This window comes from Equus asinus, chromosome 12 (assembly GCF_041296235.1).
Source record: "Equus asinus isolate D_3611 breed Donkey chromosome 12, EquAss-T2T_v2, whole genome shotgun sequence".
In the NCBI taxonomy this organism is placed as follows: Eukaryota; Metazoa; Chordata; class Mammalia; order Perissodactyla; family Equidae; genus Equus; species Equus asinus.
This window is the reverse complement of record NC_091801.1, coordinates 84,691,284-84,713,524: the sequence shown is the minus strand read 5'-3', so window position 1 is coordinate 84,713,524 and position 22,241 is coordinate 84,691,284. Positions and strand designations below refer to the sequence as shown.

The following is a 22,241-nucleotide window of genomic DNA, read 5'->3' as shown; positions in this document are numbered from 1 at the left end:
AGCTGCACGAGATTGGGTAAATAGGTTGGAGGGAGATCTCCCTTTCAGAATGAGCTTGCTTCTTGTGGCAGTGCTTGGTCCCGGAGTCTGTGGAGGGACAGAAGAATGTCACTGAGGTGTGCAGTGCTCCAGTGAGTGGCAAGGGCAGGACATGAGCAAAGATCCCACTCACAGACCTTGACCTCAGGATGCTTGTCTGAAGTGGAGGTTTTGGGAAGGATTCAGCATGGTGCCTAGTACGTGGTGAATGCTCAGCCCCCTTACTGCCTGGCACTCCCAAGGTGCACACAGGTTTTTGGTATCTGAAAATGGATGCATCTTCCATTGATTTGATAAGACAGCATTATCTTAGTTTACATCCTTAGCGGCACTTACAGTGCACCATCAGCGCCACCCTAGATGCGCTGGAACAGGGTGGTGGGGTAAGGATCCAACAACCTTGAGACAGTGGTGCCATCTCGTGTGGCGGGTGACCTCCCAGAATTCAACAGGCTCTTCCGCTCCCTTACCCCCCTCCCCAACCCCAGGAAGGGCCTCAGGGGGCTCCCCTCTGTTATCCCTCACCACCTAACTCGATCACCAGAGCCTCTGGATTCTACTCCAGAGTGTTCTTAAACCCTCAACTTCTCAGGTTACAGGCTCCACCCAGATGCAGCCCCTCTGCCCTGCTCTCCTGCCTGATCTCTCCTTGCAGAAACAGCCAGCAGGACCCTCTCACAGATGTGTCTTCCCATGTCCCTTTCCGTCTCCAACCCTTCGGAGACTTCCTGCTGCTCGTAGCTGAATCTATGAGCTGCCTGTGCTCAGGGCTAAGCGTGGGTCTCCCCGTGCCCGGGTGTCCGAGCTGAGCAGGTTACCTGCCTTCTTGGCTAGTGCCGAGAGCAGTGTCCGCCTGTCTGGAAGGCTGTGCCCTGCCACACGGGAGTGCTTTTCCTGCTCTGCCCTCCTCCTTCACTGCTCACCATACTGGTGCTGCCAGTCAGGCTGAGCTCTTGCCATGTGGGGCCTTTGCACCTGCTGTTCCTTATGCTGGGAGTTGCTTTTCTCCCAGCTCTCTTCATAGAGCTGCACCTGAGCTGGCAGAGGGTTGCCCACCCACCCCCACCCACCCCCACCCACCCCCACCCATTGCCCTTTCATCTTAGCCAAGGTGTGTCTGTCTGAATTCATCTGATTTCCTCTCTAAGGTTCTTTGGGAAGGGGCTTGTTGGTCATCTGTGTCCCTGGGGCCTGGTGTGGTGCTGGCCCAGAGCAGACCCTCGGTCCCTGGGGCATAGGTGATGATTTCATGTGGAGTCTGGCCCTGGTGTGGTGCCATATGGGGCCTTGTCCATCTGCCTCCGGGGCTGGCTCTTGTCTGCAGACGGCACACTATCTCAGGAAGATCTGGGGACTGATTGCAGCTGGGACCTTGGCAGGGAGCCTCAGAGGTCACGTCCATCCAGTTTCATGGGGATGTGTCAGGCCATACAAGTTGTCCCCACAGCCAACAGCAGACCTCTCCCTAGAGTCCCTGAGGCTTGCACCCCTGGGCCGCCTCTCTGCTTGGACATCTGCTCTTTCCCTCTCCTCTGTGGGCTGGGACTCGGCTCCCCTGTGGTCCAGGCAGCCCCTCTCCTCCCCCTCCACCCAGCGCCTCCAAGGCAGGGCTCTTCAGCACCGAGCGGGGCCTTGACTTAGCAGAGGAAATGGTTGCAAGCGCAAACCATCATGGCTCCAGGAGGGGCCTCCAGAGATGGTCCGGGGGACTCTGGGCTGGCCTTCAGGGGACCGAGCTGGGCACGGCCCTTGGAGGAGTCCCCCTGCCCTTTCCCCACAGCTGGGCTCATGCACCTGTGCTGACTGGCCACTTCGTGCACATCTGAGCTGGGTGGAGAGGGAGGTGTGGTCACTGGACTAGGACTGTGGTCTGAGGTTACCCCTAGCAGGCTGACTGCCTGCCTGCTCAGCTGTGTGGTAGAGGCCACAGCGCCCGCCTGTGTGGAGTCACAGAGGGGAGTCCGTGAGGGACACACAGAAAAGGCTTGACCCTGGCGGGCACGTGGTGCAGGTGCAGTGTGAGGAAAAGCAGACCTTCTCATCTTGTCCTCCAGGTGGGAAGAGGAGAAGAGCCAAGATGGAGTGAAATGGAAACAGCTGGAGCACAAAGGCCCGTACTTCGCTCCCTCATACGAGCCCCTTCCTGATGGAGTTCACTTCTACTATGACGGTGAGGACCCGCCCCAGTGACCTGAGGGGAGCGCATGCGCCTGCGGGCGAAGGCAGTGTGGTGTCCGCTGACCTGGAGCAGACAGAGAGCTGCCTCTGGCCTGTGCTGCTCCGCCTGCTGGCGCTCCGCCTGCATGCCCTGGGGGGAGGGTTATGGAGTTGGCATTGGGCCGCCCCGTGCTGGCAGCACTCCTCGTCGGTCAGACGGTCAGCCACTGGGAGATGTGCTGGACCTTTGCTTAGGCTCCAGGAGAGGCCACTGCTGGGTCTGGGATTCAGAGCCTCCCTCGCTCCCTCGGGCACCTGCAGCCTGGCACCCTCTCAGAGACCGCTGGTGTGTACAGGTAGCTGGCAGTTGGAGGGGACACACCTTGGGCGCACGGTGGGCCAAGTGTGGTGGGGTGTGCGCTGTCCCCCAGTTCTGTCACCTGCCTTCCTGCTGTGCCCCAGGCTGGTGTGGGCTGTGTCCTAGACTGGCCCTCTGGGCGTGGCCAGGTTTCTACGTCCTGGCTGTTTGGACTGTACTGCTCGCAGCGTCCCAGTTTCTGCTGCTTCATGAGAAACTGGGCTGGGTACTGCAGGGCTGTGAGCGCTGAGCCACCCTGGGGGTCAGAATGTGGGACTTGTCCAACTCCTCCCAAGGGCTTGGGGTCAGTGGGCCCTTTTCTCCATGGCTGCCTTGGCCCTCGTGCTCGCCGTCTCACTGTGGCAGGAGCTCTTGCCTGGTCCTGTGCTGCTGGTTTTACCTGTTTCAGCCCACTTTCTGCGTCTCTGCTAGAGCAGTCCTGAAGACAGACCTCCTCTCCTGGGTCAGCCCAGGCCCTCAGCAGCACCTGTGTGCACATGGGCACATGCACTCACGTGCAAACGCATGCCTGTGCGCACACACACGTAGGTGTGCCCCCATGCAGGCACCCATGTGCAGGCGCATACACCCATGCATGTATACGCACACACAAGCCCCCAAGATACCTGCAGTCGCCCTGTCTGTGCGTGGGCCAACCTGGCCACGCCGCTCCTCTGTTTCCTGTGCAGCCCCCTCCAGGCTCACCCTGACTGCTGGCAAGTCCCCCTCCTGCAAGGCGGCCGTGCAGGGAGGCCTCCCTCTATGGCTGGGGCTCTGGGAGCACTTACCACCTGGAGAATTGTGTGACCTCCCGTGGGCTCCTGCCCAGTCACGCTCACAGGCATGTCCTCAGTAGATGCTCAGCCAGGACTCAGCCACATTTTTTCCTTGCTTACTGCAACTTGGTTGATGTACTTTTTGGCTTAGAATCTGTTTCTCTGAGCTTGACTGTAAATTCCATGACAGGCTGTGCTGTCACTGCTGCGTGGGCACCTGGTGGGAACAGCACTGCGGCAGGCAACCCAAGGGCCTCGCTGCACCAGCTCTGTGCCTGGAGCAGCCCTTTGCCGCGGGCTGCTGCCCCTCTGCCTCTCCTGCTCCATGGAGAGCCTGCCTCCACCAGATGGGAAGGAAGTGGGAGCCAAGGCTGGCCTGCGCCGGCCCAGTCCCGGAGAGAAGGCGTGTTTGCAGGTCAGAGGACGGGGAGCCGAGCCCCTTGGGCCTTGGCTGCTCATAGTGTCCTCCGTCCTCCTGAGAAGCTAGTTTGGGGAGGAACTTTGCTGTTTTATCATGAATGCCTTTTTCCTTATTACCAAACTAATGCATATGTAGTTTTCCAACATATTGTTATGAAAATTTTCAGACATACAGAAAAGTTGGAGGAGCTTCGTGATGAATACCCCACCCCCACAGTTACGTTCCCGCTGCTTAAACGCCTGTTCGTCGTTGGCACGCCTCTTTAATCCTTGCTGATTTTAGAATAAAATGTAGAAAATAGTTGGGCAAAGAGGTGAAGATGTGTAAAAGGTCACAACACCTACAGTTATTCATGTTTTCTACTTTGAAGACTAACTTTTATTTTGCTTATAATTATGTGGAAATTTGTGTGTTTTAAAATCGCAGGGGGCCAGCCCCCTGGCCGAGTGGTTAAGTTCGCGCGCTCCACTGTGGTGGCCCAGGGTTTCGCCGCTTTGGATCCTGGGCGCGGACATGGCACCGCTCATCAGGCCACACTGAAGCAGTGTCCCACATGCCACAACTAGAAGGACCCACAACTAAAATATACAACTATGTACCGAGGGGCTTTGGGGAGAAAAAGGAAAAATGAAATCTTTAAAATTGCACATGTTCTTGAACCATAAGTTTCCATGTAAGTGTGGTAGCAAAATAAAATGTTACAGCAGGAAGAATGTGAATAATGGTGGCCGCAGAACGCAACGCTCCAGCACCTACTCGAGGATGCTTACAGTGGCCACCCAGACACAGGGGCACCAATCTTTTTAAATTTAGAATGTGCTTCTGAGCTTAAAAAAACTAGAATGCCTTGCTCTTGGTTCAATATGTAATACAGTGTGATTTAAAAGAGCAGAGTTATGCAGGCTGGGCGTGGGGCAGGGTGGCTCCTACATCAGCACATCTTCTCATGTCCCCAGGAAAGCCCGTGAAGTTGAGCTTAGCAGCCGAGGAGGTTGCCACGTTTTATGGGAAAATGTTGGATCATGAATATACAACAAAAGAAGTTTTCCAAAATAATTTCTTCAGTGACTGGCGGAAGGTACGTGCTGTGGGCAGCGCGACAGCTGTCCTGGACCCCACACCAGGGCCAGGTGCCGTCAGCTGCTGCCTCTCGTGGCCTGACTGAGCTCTTGCTGGCCACCCTCTTTTCTCAGATGGCCTAGTGCTCTGTCGACATTGCCCTGCCCGGCCTCTCCTCTCTCAGGAGCCGCTGGAGAGGCAGGCAGAGGGAGCGAGCCAGATTTGTCTTGACCTTGCCCCAGGTACAGCTGCAAGGACAGGGATGGCTCTCAGAAGGAGAGATGGCAGGAGGCCAGGAGTGGCACCTTCTGGCCCTCAGGAAACAAACATTTGGCAGGAAGTTCTTTGAAGATAAGGTGCTATGTTAAGGCTGTTTTCTTATTTTAGAAAATTGAGTTAGGCATGAGTCTGCACTAATCTTGGCAAACAGCTCATTTGAGTTTCCCATGTGCATGCACCCTTGGGACTCCACACAGAGAATGGCAGAACGCTCCAAGGCCCTTCCCAGGACCTCTTTCAGCGTGACACCAGCGCAGTCCATCCCAGGGTGCTGGCTGTTGCTGGCGTGCTCCACTGTGGGCACACACACCACGTGTCCATTTCTCCATCGTCGGGCATCTGGGTCCTTTCTGGGTTTTGGTTGTCACAAGGGAAGCTGCCAAGGACATTCTGGCCCAGGTCGTTGTGTGGACTCGAGCACTGACCTCTTCGCAGGGACCAAGGGTGGGAGGCTGGGTCACAGGCTGTCTGTGTCTGGCTGTACTGGAAAGCGCCATGCAGTGTTCCCCTGCGCCTGTCCACGTGCATTCTCAGCATGTGTGCGGGGTTGCAGAGGGCCTGCGGTGTCACCAGGCTGGGGAGTGCGGTGGGCTCACTGTGGCTTGACCTTGCTTTTCCCTAATGACCAGAGATGGGGGCATCTTCTTGTGTGCTTATTTTCCCATTTCCTTTTGTGAACTTATGTTCATTAAAAAATTGAGTTGCTGGCATATTCCTTACTGGTCTGTAGGAGTTTTTCGTGATGTCTTCTGGATGCAGGTTCTCTGTCAGATGCATGGAGTGTGGATCTTGTCCCGCAGTCTGTGGCCGTCTCACCTTCTCTCTTTGGATGAAGAGAAAAGTTTCATTGGTCAGTTCAGTTTAGCAGTGTTTGATCAAAGATATGATTTGTGAATATTTTCTCCCAGTCTATGGCTTATGTTTTCATTTTCTTAACAGTGTCTTTTGAAGGTCAGGAGTTTTAAATGTTGGGAAGTCTCATGTATTCTTTTTTGTAGTAAATTGTGTTTTGGTGTCATGTCGAGGAACCTTTGCCTTAACCTGAGACCGCAGAGGTTTTTCTGAGCTGTTTTCTTGAAGTTTTAAAGTTTCAGTTTTTATTGTAGGTTTGTGTGCACTTAGGTCAACACCTGAGCTGATTTGGGTTGCTGTGAGGTGCAGCCCGGAGCGCCTTCTCTGCATGTGGTGTCTTACGGTCCCGCACCGCTTGTTGAAGGCCCTGCTTTCCTGTCCGTCCACATCTGGGTCTGTCTGGATTCTGCTCCTCGGCCTCGATGCCAGCACCACGCTGCCCTCGTGCCTGCAGCTCTGGGGGAAGGCTTGAGTCTGGTTGTGCTGGTTGTCTAGCTTTGTTCTTCTGTCAGTGCTTCTTTCAATCACTGACAACGATGAAGGCAGAGATGCACAGATGCAGGTCTGCAATACATCTGTGTAATAGTGGTGCAAAGCGGGCAGGACCTGAATAGTGAGTGAGGGACGCCGTTAGTCCTGTCCACGTGTCCACAGTCCACATGCAGCCTGGGTGGGGGCTGTTCTTCAGAGGAGGCCACGTGGGCCAGCTCAGAAAGCCACCAGGAGGAAGCTCAGGACCTTGGGGCTCACCACCTGCCCTCTTGCCTGAAAAGCCGCTCTTGGTGGGATGGCTGTGGAGGCTGTTAGTTCAGTGGGGTGGCCTTGGTGCTGTCTGCCCAGAGTCCATTCCTCCTCCTCCTGGGATGTCACGACTGTCCCTGTGGAATGGGCCCCTAGCTGGGGGGGGGAGGTTGGGAAAGGGTCCCTGACACCCATGTGAGTGATGTCGGCATTCCAATCATGAACATGCCTGCTTTAGGTGACGAAAGTGTGTACATCTGTGGTTTTGGTGCAGGAAATGACAGCAGAAGAGAGGAAAATCATCAAGCACCTGGACAAGTGTGACTTCACAGAGATCCACAGATACTTTGTGGACAAGACTGCAGCCCGGAAAGCCCTGTCCAGGGAGGAGAAACAGGTCAGACTGCGTGGGCCCCGAGCAGCCGCTCCAGGCCCAGTCAGGCTCCTGGGGCCTTAGGGCGCGGGGTTGCTGGTGTGCACGTGGCCTCACATGCAGGCTGAATAAACGACCGCATCATCTCATAAAGCTGTTTCCTATGGGGTTCTTCTAGACGAGGGTCCCCTGAGAAGATGGAGTTCAGGGGCCTCAATCATTCTGTTCTATCACTTTCGAGTTATGTGTCTCTAAATCGGTTTAAGAAGTACTTCAGTGTTCCCAGAGCACGGGTGACAATAAGCCCGCTGTGGGAAACAGTGGGATAAATATTTACCCTCAGTGATGACAGTGGATTCAGGACGGCTGTGGGTGTGAGGGTGTGGCACCAGGGTACCCTGCTCTGCGCTCTAGGCTGTCCTCGCTGGGCCCTCCCAGGCTCCTGTGGAGAGCAAAGGGACTTTGACGAGTCCGCCTAACCCCCCAAAAGTGGGACCAAGTCCTGGGGTAACCACAGGGCATTTAGGTTTGTTCTGTCTCTTCACCACTAATGTCTATGTACTATTTTGTTAATTCAGAAGTTAAAAGAAGAGGCAGAAAAGCTTCAGCAAGAGTTTGGCTACTGTACTCTAGATGGGCACCGAGAAAAAATAGGCAATTTCAAGACGGAGCCCCCTGGGTTGTTCCGGGGCCGCGGTGACCACCCCAAGATGGGGATGCTGAAGAGGAGAATCCTGCCAGAGGACGTGACCATCAACTGCAGCAGGTGGGGGGGGGGGGGTGGCGCCGCAGGGCACGGCCCCAAGGGGAGTGCCGAAACCTGGATGCTTCGGGCCGTTCGCATGCCTCTGGGAGAGTGGGGTACATGGCAGGTGTGTCACTGTAACCCCATGCCTCCAGCTGGCTCTGTGAGCTGGGGGCAGGGCCCCCTTTCCTGCCAGTTGATGAGTTCTGCTGCAGCCTGTGTGTTGACTGACCCTCATTGCTCCACCGCATGCTTGAGATTTTACCCCACCAAGAAAGTTTGTCCTATTTGCAACGTTTTTTTCCATATTTCAGATTTTTAAGGTAGTCCAATAACGTGGGACGGTTTCGAACTTACTGGAAGAAAGTTCTAGCAAGTACAGGGTGGATCACGCACTCTGTTGGTAGTTTCTATTACGTTAGCTGCAGATGGCGTGGGGCGAGGGGCAGGCCCAGGCAGAGGGCTCCCCACAGGCCAGTCCTGTGAGGAGCCTGGCAGCAGCTGGTGTCCCTCCAGAGCTGCTGAGGCTCCTGGGGACACCTGAGGACTCTTGGGGATGCCGTCCTGTCTCCGCAGGGGCAGTGGGCAGCTGCATTACATGGCAGGCTCTGAGTGAGCCGTCACACTCCCGCGATGAGGGAGCTGAAAGAAGCGGCGGAGGCAGCAGTAGGGGGCGAGGGCTGGGGAGCTGGGCGGGCGGCCCGGAGCCGAGACTCAGGCCGAGACCTGCCCTGGGCCGCCGTGGCCGTGTGGCTGGGTGCCAGCAGTCACCCAGAGAGGGTCATTTTGCTCATATTTCAGAGAACAAGGTCTTGAAATTCTTACGTTTGGGTCACTTCTGCTGCAGGGACTCAAAGATACCCGAGCCCCCAGCAGGTCACCAGTGGAAGGAGGTGCGCTCTGATAACACGGTCACGTGGCTGGCCTCGTGGACGGAGAACATCCAGAACTCTATCAAGTATGTCATGCTGAACCCAAGCTCGAAGCTGAAGGTGAGGACGGCTGGTGGCGCCTCCCTCCCAGGGAGCCCCTCCTGGGCTCCAGAGCTCGGTGTCCACTCAGGAGGGTGGATGAGGAGACCGACACCTTCTCTAGCCTTTGGCAAGGATTTCCCTGAAATTGGTAGGAATTAACGAGCCAATTTTGAAGTCATACTGTGCTTAGTGGTCGCGTGTCTTAAAAGAAATCAGGAATTTAAATTTACGTTCATGCTAAATTTTGCTGAGTTTAGACTCTGCTCGCCAGCACTGCCCCTGCCCAGCAAAGCTGCAGACGGGAGGGTCGGGGGTCTCCGTGGATTCGGGGGTGGAGCCGATGGTGTCTCCTTATCTCACAGGAGTATGCAGGGTTTCCTGTGCTACTTACTCTCTTTGTTTAGGGGGAGAAAGATTGGCAAAAGTATGAAGTAGCTCGACGCTTGAAAGGGGTTGTGGATGAGATCCGTTCTCAGTATCGGGCGGATTGGAAGTCTCGAGAAATGAAGAAGAGGCAGTGCGCGGTGGCCCTTTATTTCATCGATAAGGTGCGGTGGCCCCTGGCTTCTCGGCTGCTGTGCATACAGACGCTCCAGTCACAAAGACCCAGGTGGTTGGGCAGCTGTGGGGACAGCGGGACTTCGTGTCCTGAGCTGTAACCTTGGGCTGATAGAGGGGCGTGTGTGTGCCCGCATGTGCGCGTGCCTGTGTACACACACCACACCCCTGACTGGCCCACCCCTGACCAGCTGGCGCTGAGAGCCGGGAATGAGAAGGAAGAGGGTGAGACGGCGGACACGGTGGGTTGTTGCTCCCTCCGCGTGGAGCACATCCAGCTGTACCCAGAGGCCGACGGCTGCCAGCACGTTGTGGAATTGGACTTCCTGGGAAAGGACTCGATCCGCTACTACAACAGAGTGCCCGTGGAGAGGCCTGTGAGTGCCCGCGCGCGATCAGCGGCCGGGTTCAGGGAGGGAAGCAGTCGTGCACCTCTGTATTTGCCCTTTAGCTCTGGACCTTCTCGTTTTTCTCTTCAAGTCTTCAGGGAGTGTGAGAGACACGCAGCAGGAGCACACGGCCTGTTTGCCAGATCTGTCCTGCTTGGAGGCAAGGCCTGCTGTGTGAGAGAGGCTCGTCTAGGATGGAGGGGCTTTCTCCTCGTTGTGACCCTCTGGGTGGTACACTCGGGTTAGGTGTGAACGCCAACGTAGGCTGAACTAGACCCCTCTCTCTAGGCGTCAGCTTCGTCATTCGCTCTTCTGGTGTTTGCGTTAGCCAGGGCCCACGGAACAGGTACCACAACACGCAGCTCTGGAGGCCAGGGTCCCGAGACCAGGGTGTTGGCAGGGTCACGTACTCTCTGAGACTCTGGGGAGAATCCTTCCATTCTCCCCTGGTGTCTGGAGGTGGTCGTCCATCCTTGGCATCTTGGCTCATGGCTGCATCTCTCCAGTCTGTGGCTGCATCACTCCAGTCTCTGGGTGTGCAACGACGTGGCCGTCTTCTCTCTGTGTGTCTGTGTTTCTCCTCTTCTTACAAGGACACAGTCATGTTGGATTTAGGGCCCACCCTACCCCACTGTGACCTCATTTTAACTAATTACATCTCCAAAGACCCCTATTTCTGAAGAAGGTCATATTCTGAGGCCCTGGGAAGGACATGAATTTGGGGGGGACACTGTTCACCCCAGTACACCTGTGAAGGGTCTCCTGGCCCGGGGCCATGCAGCTCCCTGTGGTATCCTGTGGTGCCCCCGGTCTCCTCTCTAAACGATGTGGTCCAGGAGTCGAGCCTGCTGGCTGACCACCGAGCCCGCAGCGCCTGGGCTGGCCCGCGTTGGTGGGGGGAGGGATGAGGTCTGGAAGGATGGGTAAGTTTCTGGTCTGCAGAGGGATTTGAATGAAGAGAAATTGGAATTTGGGGAATATCCTCTCCTCCTGGAATGGTGTTCCCGAGAGTGGCAGTCGCCCTGGCTCCTGTCTGGGTGGGCACCATGCTGTAGCAACACAGAAGAGACCCAGCCCTGGCGCCAGCACCTTACAAGCACACACAGCAGCCGGGGCTGGGCCACCTGAGAATGGAGTGGGAGGTGTGGGGAGACAGTCGAGGGCGGCAGGGACGCAGCTGCTTGGGAGGCAGCAATCCAGCAGAGCCCTGCGTGCCAGGGCCTCTGAGCGGGCGGCTCTGGAATCTGTTCTCGGTCAATACCGAGTAGGATGGCGACAGGCTAGGGGAAGAGAGGCTCAGGGCCACGTTGGAGAGGAGTCAAAGCGGGAGGGGAGTCAGGTCTGTCTGCACACGGGGTATCAGGCGACCGTGTAAGATGGTACTGAGGCAGGTTTCCTAACAGAAGGTCCTCACACCGTGCCTCCATTCGGGCTGCAAGGCAAAACCCCACAAACTGGGTACCTCACAGACAACAGGATTTATTTCTCACGTTCTGGAGGCTGGAGCCTGAGATCGGGGGCCGGCCTGGCCGTGTCCTGTGAGGGCCCCCTTCCCGGCTCATAGCCGCGCCTTCTCTCTGTGTCCTCACATGGTGGGAGGGTGAGGGAGCGCTCTGGGGGTCTCTTTTATAAGCCACTAATCCCACTCGCAAGTCTGCCACCTCTGCTGGTGGTTGGGAGAGCTGGAGGACATGGTGCCTGGGCCTCCTGCCATGTCTGCTGAGCGTGAGGGCTGTCTCGGTCACTTTGTAGCTGGTCGCCTGGTGTCCAGCCAAGTGAGGCATATTTGGAGCTGCATGGGATGTCCCCAGTGGTGGTGAGCAGCACATAGCTGGCTGAAGAGACAGGGTCTAGGCCGATGTGAACCGTGAGGATGTTTGCCCGCCCCCAGAGGGACTGAAAAAAGTGAGGGTGTGCAGCGTGCGCACGGCCTGCGCAGAGCTTCTCCCAGTAGGACTGCCTCTTCGCAAGGGCATGAGTTCCCTCTCTTGGAAGTGGCCGGTAGAGGGAAATGGGACAAAAGGGCCTTCCATGAAGGTCCCCTGAGGCCCTGTGGTATCAAGTGAGTCTGACCATGTCACCAGTGCAGGCCCTGGACTCAGGGTCGCCTGGAGGAAGCCCAGCTTTGATGTTGGAGGAAGGAGCCAGGGGCGTGGGGAGGGAGAGACAGCGCCAGTCTCGTGAGCACAGCACTGAGATGTACTGAGTGGCCCACGGGAGAGGTCGCGCATTCAGACCACCTTCCTAAAAGAAAACCCGTCGCTGGTCTCCAGATTCTAGTCGCGCAGATGTCCCTTTAGGTCCTTCGTTTAATTCTTCTGTTTCCTCCAGAACAGGCTGTTTCTCTCTTTTGCACATGTGAGCCTTTTTAAAGGCTCTGTTGGGCTGAAGGTCTTCTTTGTGTCCCAGGTGTACAAGAATTTGCAGCTGTTTATGGAGAACAAGAGCCGTGGGGACGACCTCTTTGACAGACTGACCGTAAGTCTGTGTGTTTTTAAAAGCAGTGTTGATGGGGGTGACCCAGGGACTGCCAGTGCTGCACGGCCTGCTCGTGTCCAGAACAGCTGGTCTGATGAGATGGGAAGAGTGTGAGCACCGAGTTAGCATGTCATTTTGCCCAAGAAGGTTGAGGGTCTCCTTGTCCTGATCACCAGCTAAAATCCCCCATCATTTCTTCCTTCTGGAAGCACAAGGCAGGGAGGCTGGGAAGAATGTTAGAAACTGTCCCCAGAGGAAACCACATCCCTAGGCCCACCTTTTTTCCCCCGTGTTTAGACTACTAGCCTCAACAAGCACCTTCAGGACTTGATGGACGGCCTGACTGCCAAAGTGTTCCGCACCTACAACGCCAGCGTCACCTTGCAGGAGCAGCTGCGAGCCCTGACCAGAGGTGAGCTTGGCCCCACCTGTTCTGGGGAGAACAGGCCCTGGTCGTGGGCCGGTGCTGTGTGGCCGGTGTCCAGGGGAGGAGTAGAGACCACCTGGCCCCAGGGGACACTCCAGGTTTGGATGGAGTCAGAGGTCAGGGAAGTGCTCATCTGAGCTGTGAGTGGCCTTCAGGACCCCAGACATCTTCTGTAGGATGTGTCTTACCTGCAGGGCCCACTGCTCCTGGCTCTGGCCAGCGGCCTCTCTGGGGGCCACCTCTGCTCAGCACCCCCTTCTTCAATGCGTCAACCACACAGCCACACAGTTAGGCTTCGCCCCATCTATCGTCTGCTTCTCAGCAGAGTCGGTTTTGAAGACCCTGCCCAGCTCTGCACGTCCCTGTCGTGTGCTGGAACCCTCTCCCCACCGGCTTCTGACCTACTGCCCGGCTGTCCAAGCTCAGCCTGTCTCTGGGCCTCCGCTGGAGGCTCCTGGGTGCTGTCCTGACTCCCCTGTGGTGGTGGTCCCCAGCTGTGCTCCTGGTCTGTGGGCCCCTTGGACAGGGTGCCTACCCCTGACGCTCAGTCTTGTCCACAGAGTCAAGGTCCTCAGTGAGGGGAAGGACTCTCACATGAAGTGTTGTCCTGTGGCCACTACTTTGTAACAAACTCTCCTGTTTTTCAGCTGAAGACAGTGTAGCTGCGAAGATTCTGTCTTACAACCGAGCAAACCGAGCTGTGGCCATTCTCTGCAACCATCAGCGGGCAACTCCCAAGACCTTCGAGAAGTCGATGCAGAATCTCCAGTTGAAGGCATGCGGTTGACGCGGCAGCTCACCGTGGGAGGGCCTCTGGGTGCCAGCCACTGCGGGCTCCATCGCCAGGCTCCCCCTGCCCTGCCCTCCCAAATGCCTTGTTCACAGTCCAGGGCCACCTGGCCAGCAGAGGGGTTCCAGGCCAATCAGGGCTGCCCAGGGCCAGGTGTTGGCTTCTCTGAGGGGAGAACTGCCTAGGGGCGCCAGAGGCTGTCCTGGCTCGGCCTCTGGTGCAGAAAGGCCTCTAGTCCAGGAAGGAGGTCAGTGGAGCAGGGGCTAGGGTCTCGCTGGAGCAGGTGGTACATTTAGGGCCTCTTCCTTACCCTGTCCCCTGGCCACAGAGTGACTGGTCAGGGTCGACCCTCCAGTACCCCTACTAGGCAAGCAGGTGCCCGTGGAGATTCAGGGCCTGCTCAGCTGGGCCCTTTCAGGGCGTAGGGGCCAGCAGGTTGTGGATGGTGGTCCCTGGGGCTGGGCCAGGTAGGGACGGGAGCAGCCCTGACGGGGCCCTCTTCCTCTGCAGATTGAGGCGAAGAAGAAGCAGGTGGCGGAGGCCAAGGCGGAGCTGAAGCAGGCTCGGGCCGGCCACAAATCCAGAGGGGACGACAGGTCCAGAAGGTGAGTGTCCTGAGGGCGCAGGCCGTTGAGTCAGGGCTGGCCGGGAGCTTTAGTTTTTCCTCTTGCCAATTCTGTGGGTTTCTTTTCAGTCATTACTTTGTGATTTTTAAAAATACAGACCATGTTATTTGTGCAAAGAAGTGAGGCAGTACGGAAGTGCCCGAGGAGAAGCGTGGCCCGGCCTCCACCGTGGCCCGTCGGCAGTGGGCTCGCCCCCGTGCTTGGCGCAGGCGAGCTCCGGCCCGGTGCTGCGGGCTCTGTTAGCGGCTCGGTTGAGATGTGATTTTTGTGACAGCCGGTTCACCTGCTTACTCTGTGCAAGTGGTTTTGGCGCATTCACAGAGTTGTGCAACCATCATCAGCATGGATTTTAGAACATTTCCGTCACCTCAGAAGCAAGCCTCATGTCCTGAGCACTCCCCCCACTGCCCTCCCCCACTGCCCTCCCCCAGCTCCTGGACATTGCACACAGGTGGAGGTGTGCCATACGTGGACTCTGTGTCTGGCTTCTTTGAGGCAGCAGAACGTTGTGAAGGTTCATCCACGCTGTAGTGCGCGTTGGCCTCACTCCTTGTTGCCAATATTCGTTCTCTTGTCTCGATGGACGGCGTGTTGTCTGTCCGTCCATCAGTTGCTGGATATTTGCGTGGTCTCCACTTCTTGGCTTTTGTGGGTAAGGCTGCTGTGAGCACTCAGGTGTTTGTTTCTGTGTGTTTCTGTTTGGCACCTCCCTGGGAGCGGAGTTGCTGGGTCACTTGACACCTCCAGGTTGAACATTTTCAGAAGGCCCCAGGCTGGCTTCCACAGCAGCTGTGCATTCTGCGTTCTCACCATGGGGTGTGAGCTTCTGGTTTCTCCTCCTCGCCAGCACTTGACTTAGTCCCTTGTTGGGCGGGAGGTGGGCTCTCATTGTGGGTGGTTTGCGTCTCCCTGAAGGCTGAGGAGATCGAGCATCTTCCACATGCTTATTGGCTATTTGTACATCGTCTCTGGAGGAATGTCTCTCCAGGTCCCTTGCCCATTTTCCAGTTCATCATCTTTTTACTGTTGGGTTGTAAAAGCTCATTATTTATTCCTGCTACAAGTCTCTTTTCAAATGTGATTTGAAAATACTTTCTCCCGTCCTGTGGGTTGTCTTTTCACTTTCTTGGTGGCGTCCTTGGAAGCACAAAATTTTTAAATTTTGGTGAGTGCAATTTATTTTTTTGTTGTTGCTGTTCTTTAGTGCTCTGTCTGATAAAGCTTTGCCTGACCCAAGGTCCTGTGGTGTATTCCTAAGTTTTCTCATAAGAGTGTTAGAGTTTTAGCTCTTACATTTAGGTCGTTATCCATCTTGAGTTAAGGTTTGTACCTGGTGTGAGGTAGGGGTCCACCTTCTTTCTTTTGCATTTGGATCTCTTGCTGTCCCAGCACCATTTGCTGAAAGACTGTTTTCCCCACTGAGTGGCCCCGGCTCCCTGTGGAAGATCAGTTGGTTGGAGGTGTTTGGGTTTCTTTCTGGACTCTCAGTTCCGTTCATGTTCACGTCTGTGCTGGTGCTGGTACCACTGAGTCTTGGGTGCTGTAAGTTTTGAAATGGGAAAGTGTGAGCCATCCAATTTTGTTTTTCTCTTTACAGACTGTTTTGGCTATTCAGGGGCCCTTGAAGTTCCACATGAATTGTAGGCTCAGCTTGTCACTTTCTGCCGGGAAGCCAGCGCGGGCTCTGATAGGGGTTGCATTGACTCTGTAGATCGAGCCTCCCGCTCTGTGAACACTAGGATGTCCTTTAGATATTTAGTGCCTTAGTTTCTTTCAACAAAGTTCTAGAGTATAAGTTTTGCACCTTTCTTTTGTTAAATTTATTCTGTAAGTGTTTTATTGTTTGCTGCTGTTCTAAATGGAATTGTTTTCTTAATTTCGTTTGGATTGCTCATTGCTAGCTTTGTTGGAGGTCTCCAGGACCATCCCTGGTTCAGTGATCCATAGGAGGATCCCCAGGACCGCTCACATTGATTATAGGGCAAGAACTCCCGGCAGTGGGCCCGGGCACGCCAGGTGCCAGCTCCCGAGTCCTCTCCCAGCACCCCAGGTGCTCCGGGCAGTTCAGATGCCTCAGCTGCACCTTTCTGATTTCAGAGATCATTAGTGCTCCCCCCCAACCCCTGCAGGCACCAGGATTTTAGGGGGTTTTCCTTCGTGGTTACAAAATCAGTGTTCACATTCAGTCATCGTGACTTTACATTTCTTCACTTATCCTTATTCCTCCCTGAGACCTTTTGTCTGGGTTTTGTGTATGAGAGATTGAAAGCATTTCCACAGAAAAGTGTTTCTGTATACCTGAGCCAGAAAGACCCCATATCCAGCGATTGGGCAGGACGGACTCCTGGATTGTCGTGCAAGTTCTAAGTGGGTTTATGTAACGTCCAAGAGTGTGGGTTTGTTTGCTCCTGCTGATCCTGTGAGCAGCCGAGATCAGATGAGCTGCATCCCACATCTGCCTGCCCCGATGGGTGTGAGCACCGGGCACCTAGGAGCGTGGAGTCTGGCCCTGCCCCCACCACTGCAGACTGCGCTGACCGCCAAGTCTCAGGACGAGCCTCGAGACATCCCTGGGGGTGTGTGACTGTCCCTGTGATGTGCCCTCCCCGGTGTCAGAAGTGCACCACAGTCGCACTTGATTTCTGATGGCCCCGTCAGCAAACAGGCTTTATCACGGGGGCATCTGCAGGTGACCCTGCTGGTCCAGCCACAGCCATGATGTCTGCCCAGTTTAGGGCCCTACGCAGAGCTGTCCTGAATCTGCAGCAGTCCCTGGGTCTGAGGCCTGGTCCTGGAGCCTTCGGTCCAGCTCCCCTGTGCTGAGGCTGAAACTCCCGTAGCTCACGGGGTCGGGTTTTTGCTCAGAACCCGATCCAGACCATGTGTCTCTGAATTCACGATTCCAAGGGGACCAGCGGCTTTCCTTCTGCAGCCCCAAAGCGGAGGTGCTGCAAGTCCAAGTGACAAGGCTTCCCTGTGCCCTCATTACCTTGTCCGTCTGGAGGTTAGAAATAGGCCTGCTCAAAAATACACATCAGGCCAGAAAGCAGCCTCGGGGTCTGAGACGTCTCACCTCACAAGAGCCATGAGCAGTGCCCTCCACCCAGCGATTCAGACTCCAGAGCTGTCTTGTCTGGGGCGAGCCTCTTCTTCGCGGTGTCTCTCTTTCCCCAGAGACTCCGATAGGCTAAACCATAGTAAAAACCATCACCGACAGAGACTCAGCGTGTCTCCAGTACTCAGAGTTGAAATTCTTTTTTTTTTAAAGATTTTATTTTTCCTTTTTCTCCCCAAATCCCACCTGTACATAGTTGTGTATTTTTAGTTGTGGGTCCTTCTAGTTGTGGCATGTGGGATGCCGCCTCAGCATGGCTTGACAAGCAGTGCCATGTCCGTGCCCAGGATTTGAACTGGTGAAACCCTGGGCCGCCGAAGCGGAGCGCACGAACTTAACCACTCGGCCCTGGGGCAGCCCCCTTAGAGTTGTAATTCTAACCTTCCCGCCAGCTGCAAGGCAAGGCTGCTGTGTCCACTGTCGCTTTTTCTTGTACCTTTTCTGGTTGGGATGATCCATCTAGCATTTATAAAATTACAAGCATTTAACGTATTATATCTGTTTTTTACTAAACATCCCGACGCAATAGCCACAAAATACGAAGCCATTACCACACCCCCCGTTTCTTTCTTGCTGCAGGTTTCCTCAGCCCCTGGCAGTTCTCGACTTGCCAGGCTTAAGCGTACAGGGCAGCTGCCGAGAGGATCCCAGCTGGGACGGGCCCAAGCAGCCGTCTCTAGAACTCCGTTCCGGATCCAGCCTTTTTTTCTCCCACTGGGAGGGGAGAGCAATGCAAACTTTTAACACTTTTGGCCCATCCAAAGCTCACTCTTGGGAATTTGGGACCCTTTCTCCCACCTGGAGGAGAACAGAAACCCGAGGCCTGAGCTGGGCTGTCGTTTTTCCCTCTCTGTAGCCACTGTGGCCCAAAGCAGCCCGAGGATGTGAGCCCACCCTCCTGGGGTTGGAGCTGTCGTTTCCAGATTCCTCAGGGAGCTTTGACTCTCAGAGCAGACAGCAGCCCAGCTGCCGTTTCATCACGGACGACTCCATGGGCACCCAGGCCTCCTTCCTTGTCAGACGAGCCTCTTGCCATGGCTCTGCCAGTCAGTGCCAGCGAGTCACACTTTGACACGAACTGAACCCCAGACCACTTCTGGGTTCAGGGATTCCGCAGGACTCACCGGGTTCGGCAGTCACAGCCGTGGCTTAGTGGAGCGAAAGGGCACAGAGAGCGCCAGCAGACGGAGGCAGCGCACGAGCCTGTGGTGTCACACAGGGCGGGTGCCATTTCTCTTACCAGCAAGCTGTGACGACACGTGTGAAATGTCCACCAGAGAAGCTTATTGGAGACTTGGTGCCCGGGCTGTCATGGGGGCTGGTCACCTAGGCTGCCTCTGCCCAGCACATCCCTAACTTCCAGACCCCCGCGAGGAGAGCAGGAGCGCAGTGCAGAGCATGTTTGTATACACACGTCAGGCTCAGAGAGCCACCTCAGTGGGGGCCATGGGACCCCCGAGATCCAGCCTTGGAAGCAGGCCTGTCCGAGGATGGGCGGGCCTGCTGTGTGAACTCTCCTCCACACTGTGCGCAAGGAGTACAGCTGATGTTTTTTGATCTTGTGTCCTGCAGCCTGCTGACCTCATTTACTAGCGCTAGTAGTTTTTTAGCGGAGTCTGTAGGATTTTTAAGATCATGTTATCTGCAAATAGAGATAGTTTACTCCTTCCTTTCCAGTTAGATGCTGTTTCTTTTCCTTGCCTGATTGCTTTGGCTGGACTCTCCAGCACGGTGTCGAGTACTAGTGACATGAGTGGACAGCCCCGTCTTGTTCCTGCTTCTAGGCCAGAGCTTCGCTCTCCGCACCAAGGACCGTGGCAGCCGCAGCCTTTCTTAGACGCCCTGCATCTGTGGGGGCGTTTGCTCTCTCCCTAGGCCGTCAGGTGTGGGTTTTCGTGGAAGGGTGTTGGGTTTTGTCAGATGCTTTCTCTGCATCTGTGGAGACGATCATGTTTTTATCTTCCTGTTGAGGTGGTCTGTCACATCAGCTGATCTTCAGGTGTCCAGCCGTCCTTGCATCCCTGGAATAAATCCTGTTTGATCATTGTGTAGAATCTTTTTTATATATTGCTGAATTTGGTTTGATTGTGTTGAGGATTTTTGCTTCTGTGTGTAAAAAGGATAATAGTGTGTGGTTTCTTGTGACGTCTTTGGTTTTAGTGTGAGGGTAACGCTGGTCTCAGAGTGAGGTGGGACGGGTTCCCTCCTCTTCCCTTCTGTGGAAGTGTGTGAAGAATTGGTGGTACTCTTCTTTAAATGCATGGTAGAGTTCCCCGGTGACGTCCTCTGGGCCTGGGCCGTCTCCGTGGGAGGTGATCGATCGCTGTACTTGTTAGAGGCTTGTGCATGTTTTCCATTCTTCTTGCGTCCGTTTTGGTGGTTTGTGTCCTGGTTCTTTGTTCACTTCACGGGGTCGTCTGGTTTGTGGGCACGCGGTTGTTCAGAGTCTCCCTTGCCATCCCTCTCCAGCGATGTGTCCCTTTATTCCCAATGGCTGTGGTTCTAGGCGTGCGAACGTTTCCTCATTGTGACAAGTGTCCTTGGCTGCAGAGGGGCATTTTTAACACGGGGGCTGTGTGTAAGAAATGTCAAGTGATCAGACCGTGGAGTATTCATAATAATGAAAAATAAGGCTGTCATCCACCCTGACCTCCGTTCCCCCGGGGTGGCTGGGGACTTTCTGTGTGTCTTCCGGAAAGCCCGGACGTGTGCATGCCCGTCGTCCTCCCTCCCCCACCCCCCTTTTCCCCATAAGTCGCACCCACTGTTTGTACATTGGTGTCCGTGTGCGCCCGGCAGCTGTGTCAGAGCAGCGCCCGGCCCTGTGGCTCACGCGTCTCGGCGGCTCCGGGATGAGTGCTTGCTGTTCAGGCTGCCCCGCGGTTGGCCGGCTCGGCCTTTGGCGGCAGCACTCCCTCTTGGTCGTGAGTCATTCCGCACGTGTCCAGGTGGATTTGAAGTGTGCACTCCTGGGAGAAGGGCAGGGGTTAAACTTCATGGCACTGGTGGCCTCATGGCCGTCGGCAGGTTGCCCACCCCCACCCTGCCTGGGCATTGTCTTACCCAGCGTCCTGGGTGAGGCGTGTGGGGAGGGGAAGAGGGTGCCTGTCTGGAGAAACCTGCTTTTCTGTAAAAAGGTGGGAGTGAGGGCTCAGCGTTTTTCTGAACGGGAAAGGCTCTCTCATACTGGTTGTCACCCTTTGCCCCTTTTCCCATGTCTGTCGTGGTTCACATTTCCACAGAGCTCCCCTCTCCCGCCTCCTTTCTGCTGAGGGAGGGCTGTCTGTTGTAATGCAGGCCTCCCCGGGGCTCGGCCCACACCCAGGGAGTGCGCGGGCAGGTGCCCCCGTGGGGACCTGCAGCCCGTCCTTCTCTTGCCAGCTTCCTGGAGAAGAGGGAGAGGCTGCTGGAGAAGCTGGAGGAGCAGCTCATGAGACTGAGCACACAGGCCACGGACAAGGAGGAGAGCAAGCAGGTGGCCCTGGGCACGTCCAAGCTCAACTACCTGGACCCCCGGATCAGCGTCGCCTGGTGCGCGGGCCCCAGCTTGCTGTGCCCACTCACATCCTTGAGGAGGGGCCCGGGTTCCCCAAGTGGCCCCTGTGGTCAGCACAGGTCCTTCCTGTGGTGGGACCTGCCTGACTGGTGTGTCTCTGATGCCCAGTCCTGTGTCATTAGTCCTTCCTCCCTGAGAGCTTTGGGACAGTGTAAGGCCGGGTAGTGACAAGTAGCTGGCGTGGGATGATGACCCTGAGTCAGGTGCCTGCACCCACCCAGCCACGAGGAGCTCAGCCTGCCCACTGGGAGTGGAAGTGCCAGGGTTGCCTTGTGCCCCGTGAGCATTCCCTGAGCACCCCACTTGCCCTTCTGGGTCCCTTTGCACTCTCAGAGGCCTCCCTGACGCCCTGGCAGTGGCCGTGACCAGGAGGAGCAGGTCTTGGAGCCGAGGCGTCCCGGCCTCCGTCCCGCTGTGTCCTGAGACCCCTGGTCTGCTCTCCGCAGGTGTAAGCGTTTCGGGGTGCCCGTGGAGAGGATCTACAACAAGACGCAGAGGGAGAGGTTCGCCTGGGCCCTCGACATGGCGGGCGAAGACTTTGAGTTCTAAACAAGCATCCTCGTGCCTCACTGGAGTTTATTATTATTTTTTCACTATTAAAGCAATCTTGGGGAATTTTGTACAATGAAATGTTTTGCTGCAGGTGTTTGTGGTGTCATTATACAGAAGGTCGCTGACACTCGCGTGCCCTGTCCTTTGAAGTGTGTCTGCTCCCCCAGCTGCTGTCCCCTGGCCGTGGCAGCCGCTTTCTCTCTCAGGGCTCCTGCACAGAGTGACGGACAAGAGCTGGGCTGTGGCCATGTGCCTGTCTCTAGAACCCGCTAACAGTGCGCGGGGCTGCTGGGGCTGGTTGAGGGGGTCCCTGACTCCCGTGAGAGGAGGCCTGGGTACCCCCACCCGCACACACTGTCGCAGCCCTGGGCGGGGACCCCTCAGACACGCTGTCCTCTCCTCCTGAGCAGATGGGCCAGTGGGGCCCTGAGTGCCTGTCTTCCCCCCAGAGGGCTGCTTGTGTGCCCACGGCCAGGCTCTCCCTCCGGGCTCCAACCTGGCGGCAGGAAGGTGTGGCCTGATGGGGTGGATGGAGTCGTTGTGTCCTCGAGTGAGAAGTGGCAACAGATGGGGCCATCCCAAAAGTGCAGGCAGGGAGGGGGTGTGACAGCTGTGCCCTGGGGCACCCCCGGACAGAGCCACAGGGGCCGGTGGAAGTCACTCAGTAAAGGTCTCAGGCAGGTGCGCGGCGCCAGGTGGCCAGGACAAGCAGGCCTGGCTGAGGATGGACTGGGACCATCATGGCCGTGCAGGGTGGGCAGGACGTCCCTGCTGCAGCTGGGGTCTCTGCGAGGTGGGCACGGGGGGGAGGTGTTTTAAAACTCTATTTTGGGGGCAGATAATCTTTCTTTTTAGTTTCCAGGTCTGTGGCTCAAGAGGCAGCTCACACACATCCGCACATCCAGACAGGACGGGCAGGAGATGATGGCTTTGAGGCCGACGTGGCCACTGGCCGAGGCTCTGGAGCGCCTTGCGC

General features: G+C 56.1%; 1 protein-coding gene across 5 annotated transcripts in view; it reads left to right on the top strand.

Moving 5' to 3' along the window:
* The window catches only part of TOP1MT (DNA topoisomerase I mitochondrial), a 31,749-nt gene extending 10,342 nt beyond the window's left edge, over window positions 1-21,407 (top strand). The window contains exons 6-18 of one of the 5 annotated variants that reach the window (XM_070481774.1): window positions 2,094-2,209; window positions 4,708-4,829; window positions 6,957-7,079; window positions 7,634-7,821; window positions 8,648-8,792; window positions 9,179-9,322; window positions 9,524-9,709; window positions 12,131-12,199; window positions 12,497-12,611; window positions 13,274-13,401; window positions 13,927-14,021; window positions 20,539-20,688; window positions 21,160-21,407. In XM_070481774.1, coding sequence (XP_070337875.1) covers window positions 2,094-2,209; window positions 4,708-4,829; window positions 6,957-7,079; window positions 7,634-7,821; window positions 8,648-8,792; window positions 9,179-9,322; window positions 9,524-9,709; window positions 12,131-12,199; window positions 12,497-12,611; window positions 13,274-13,401; window positions 13,927-14,021; window positions 20,539-20,688; window positions 21,160-21,262 — 1,684 coding nt within the window. In that variant the 3' untranslated portion in view covers window positions 21,263-21,407. Of the gene's footprint in view, window positions 1-2,093; window positions 2,210-2,294; window positions 2,553-4,707; window positions 4,830-6,956; window positions 7,080-7,633; window positions 7,822-8,647; window positions 8,793-9,178; window positions 9,323-9,523; window positions 9,710-12,130; window positions 12,200-12,496; window positions 12,612-13,273; window positions 13,402-13,926; window positions 14,022-17,736; window positions 18,151-20,538; window positions 21,022-21,159 lie in introns of those variants that run through there. The other 4 variants (XM_070481775.1, XM_070481776.1, XM_070481772.1 and 1 more) reach the window with 4 other exon arrangements.
* The last annotated feature ends 834 nt before the right edge of the window (window positions 21,408-22,241 follow it).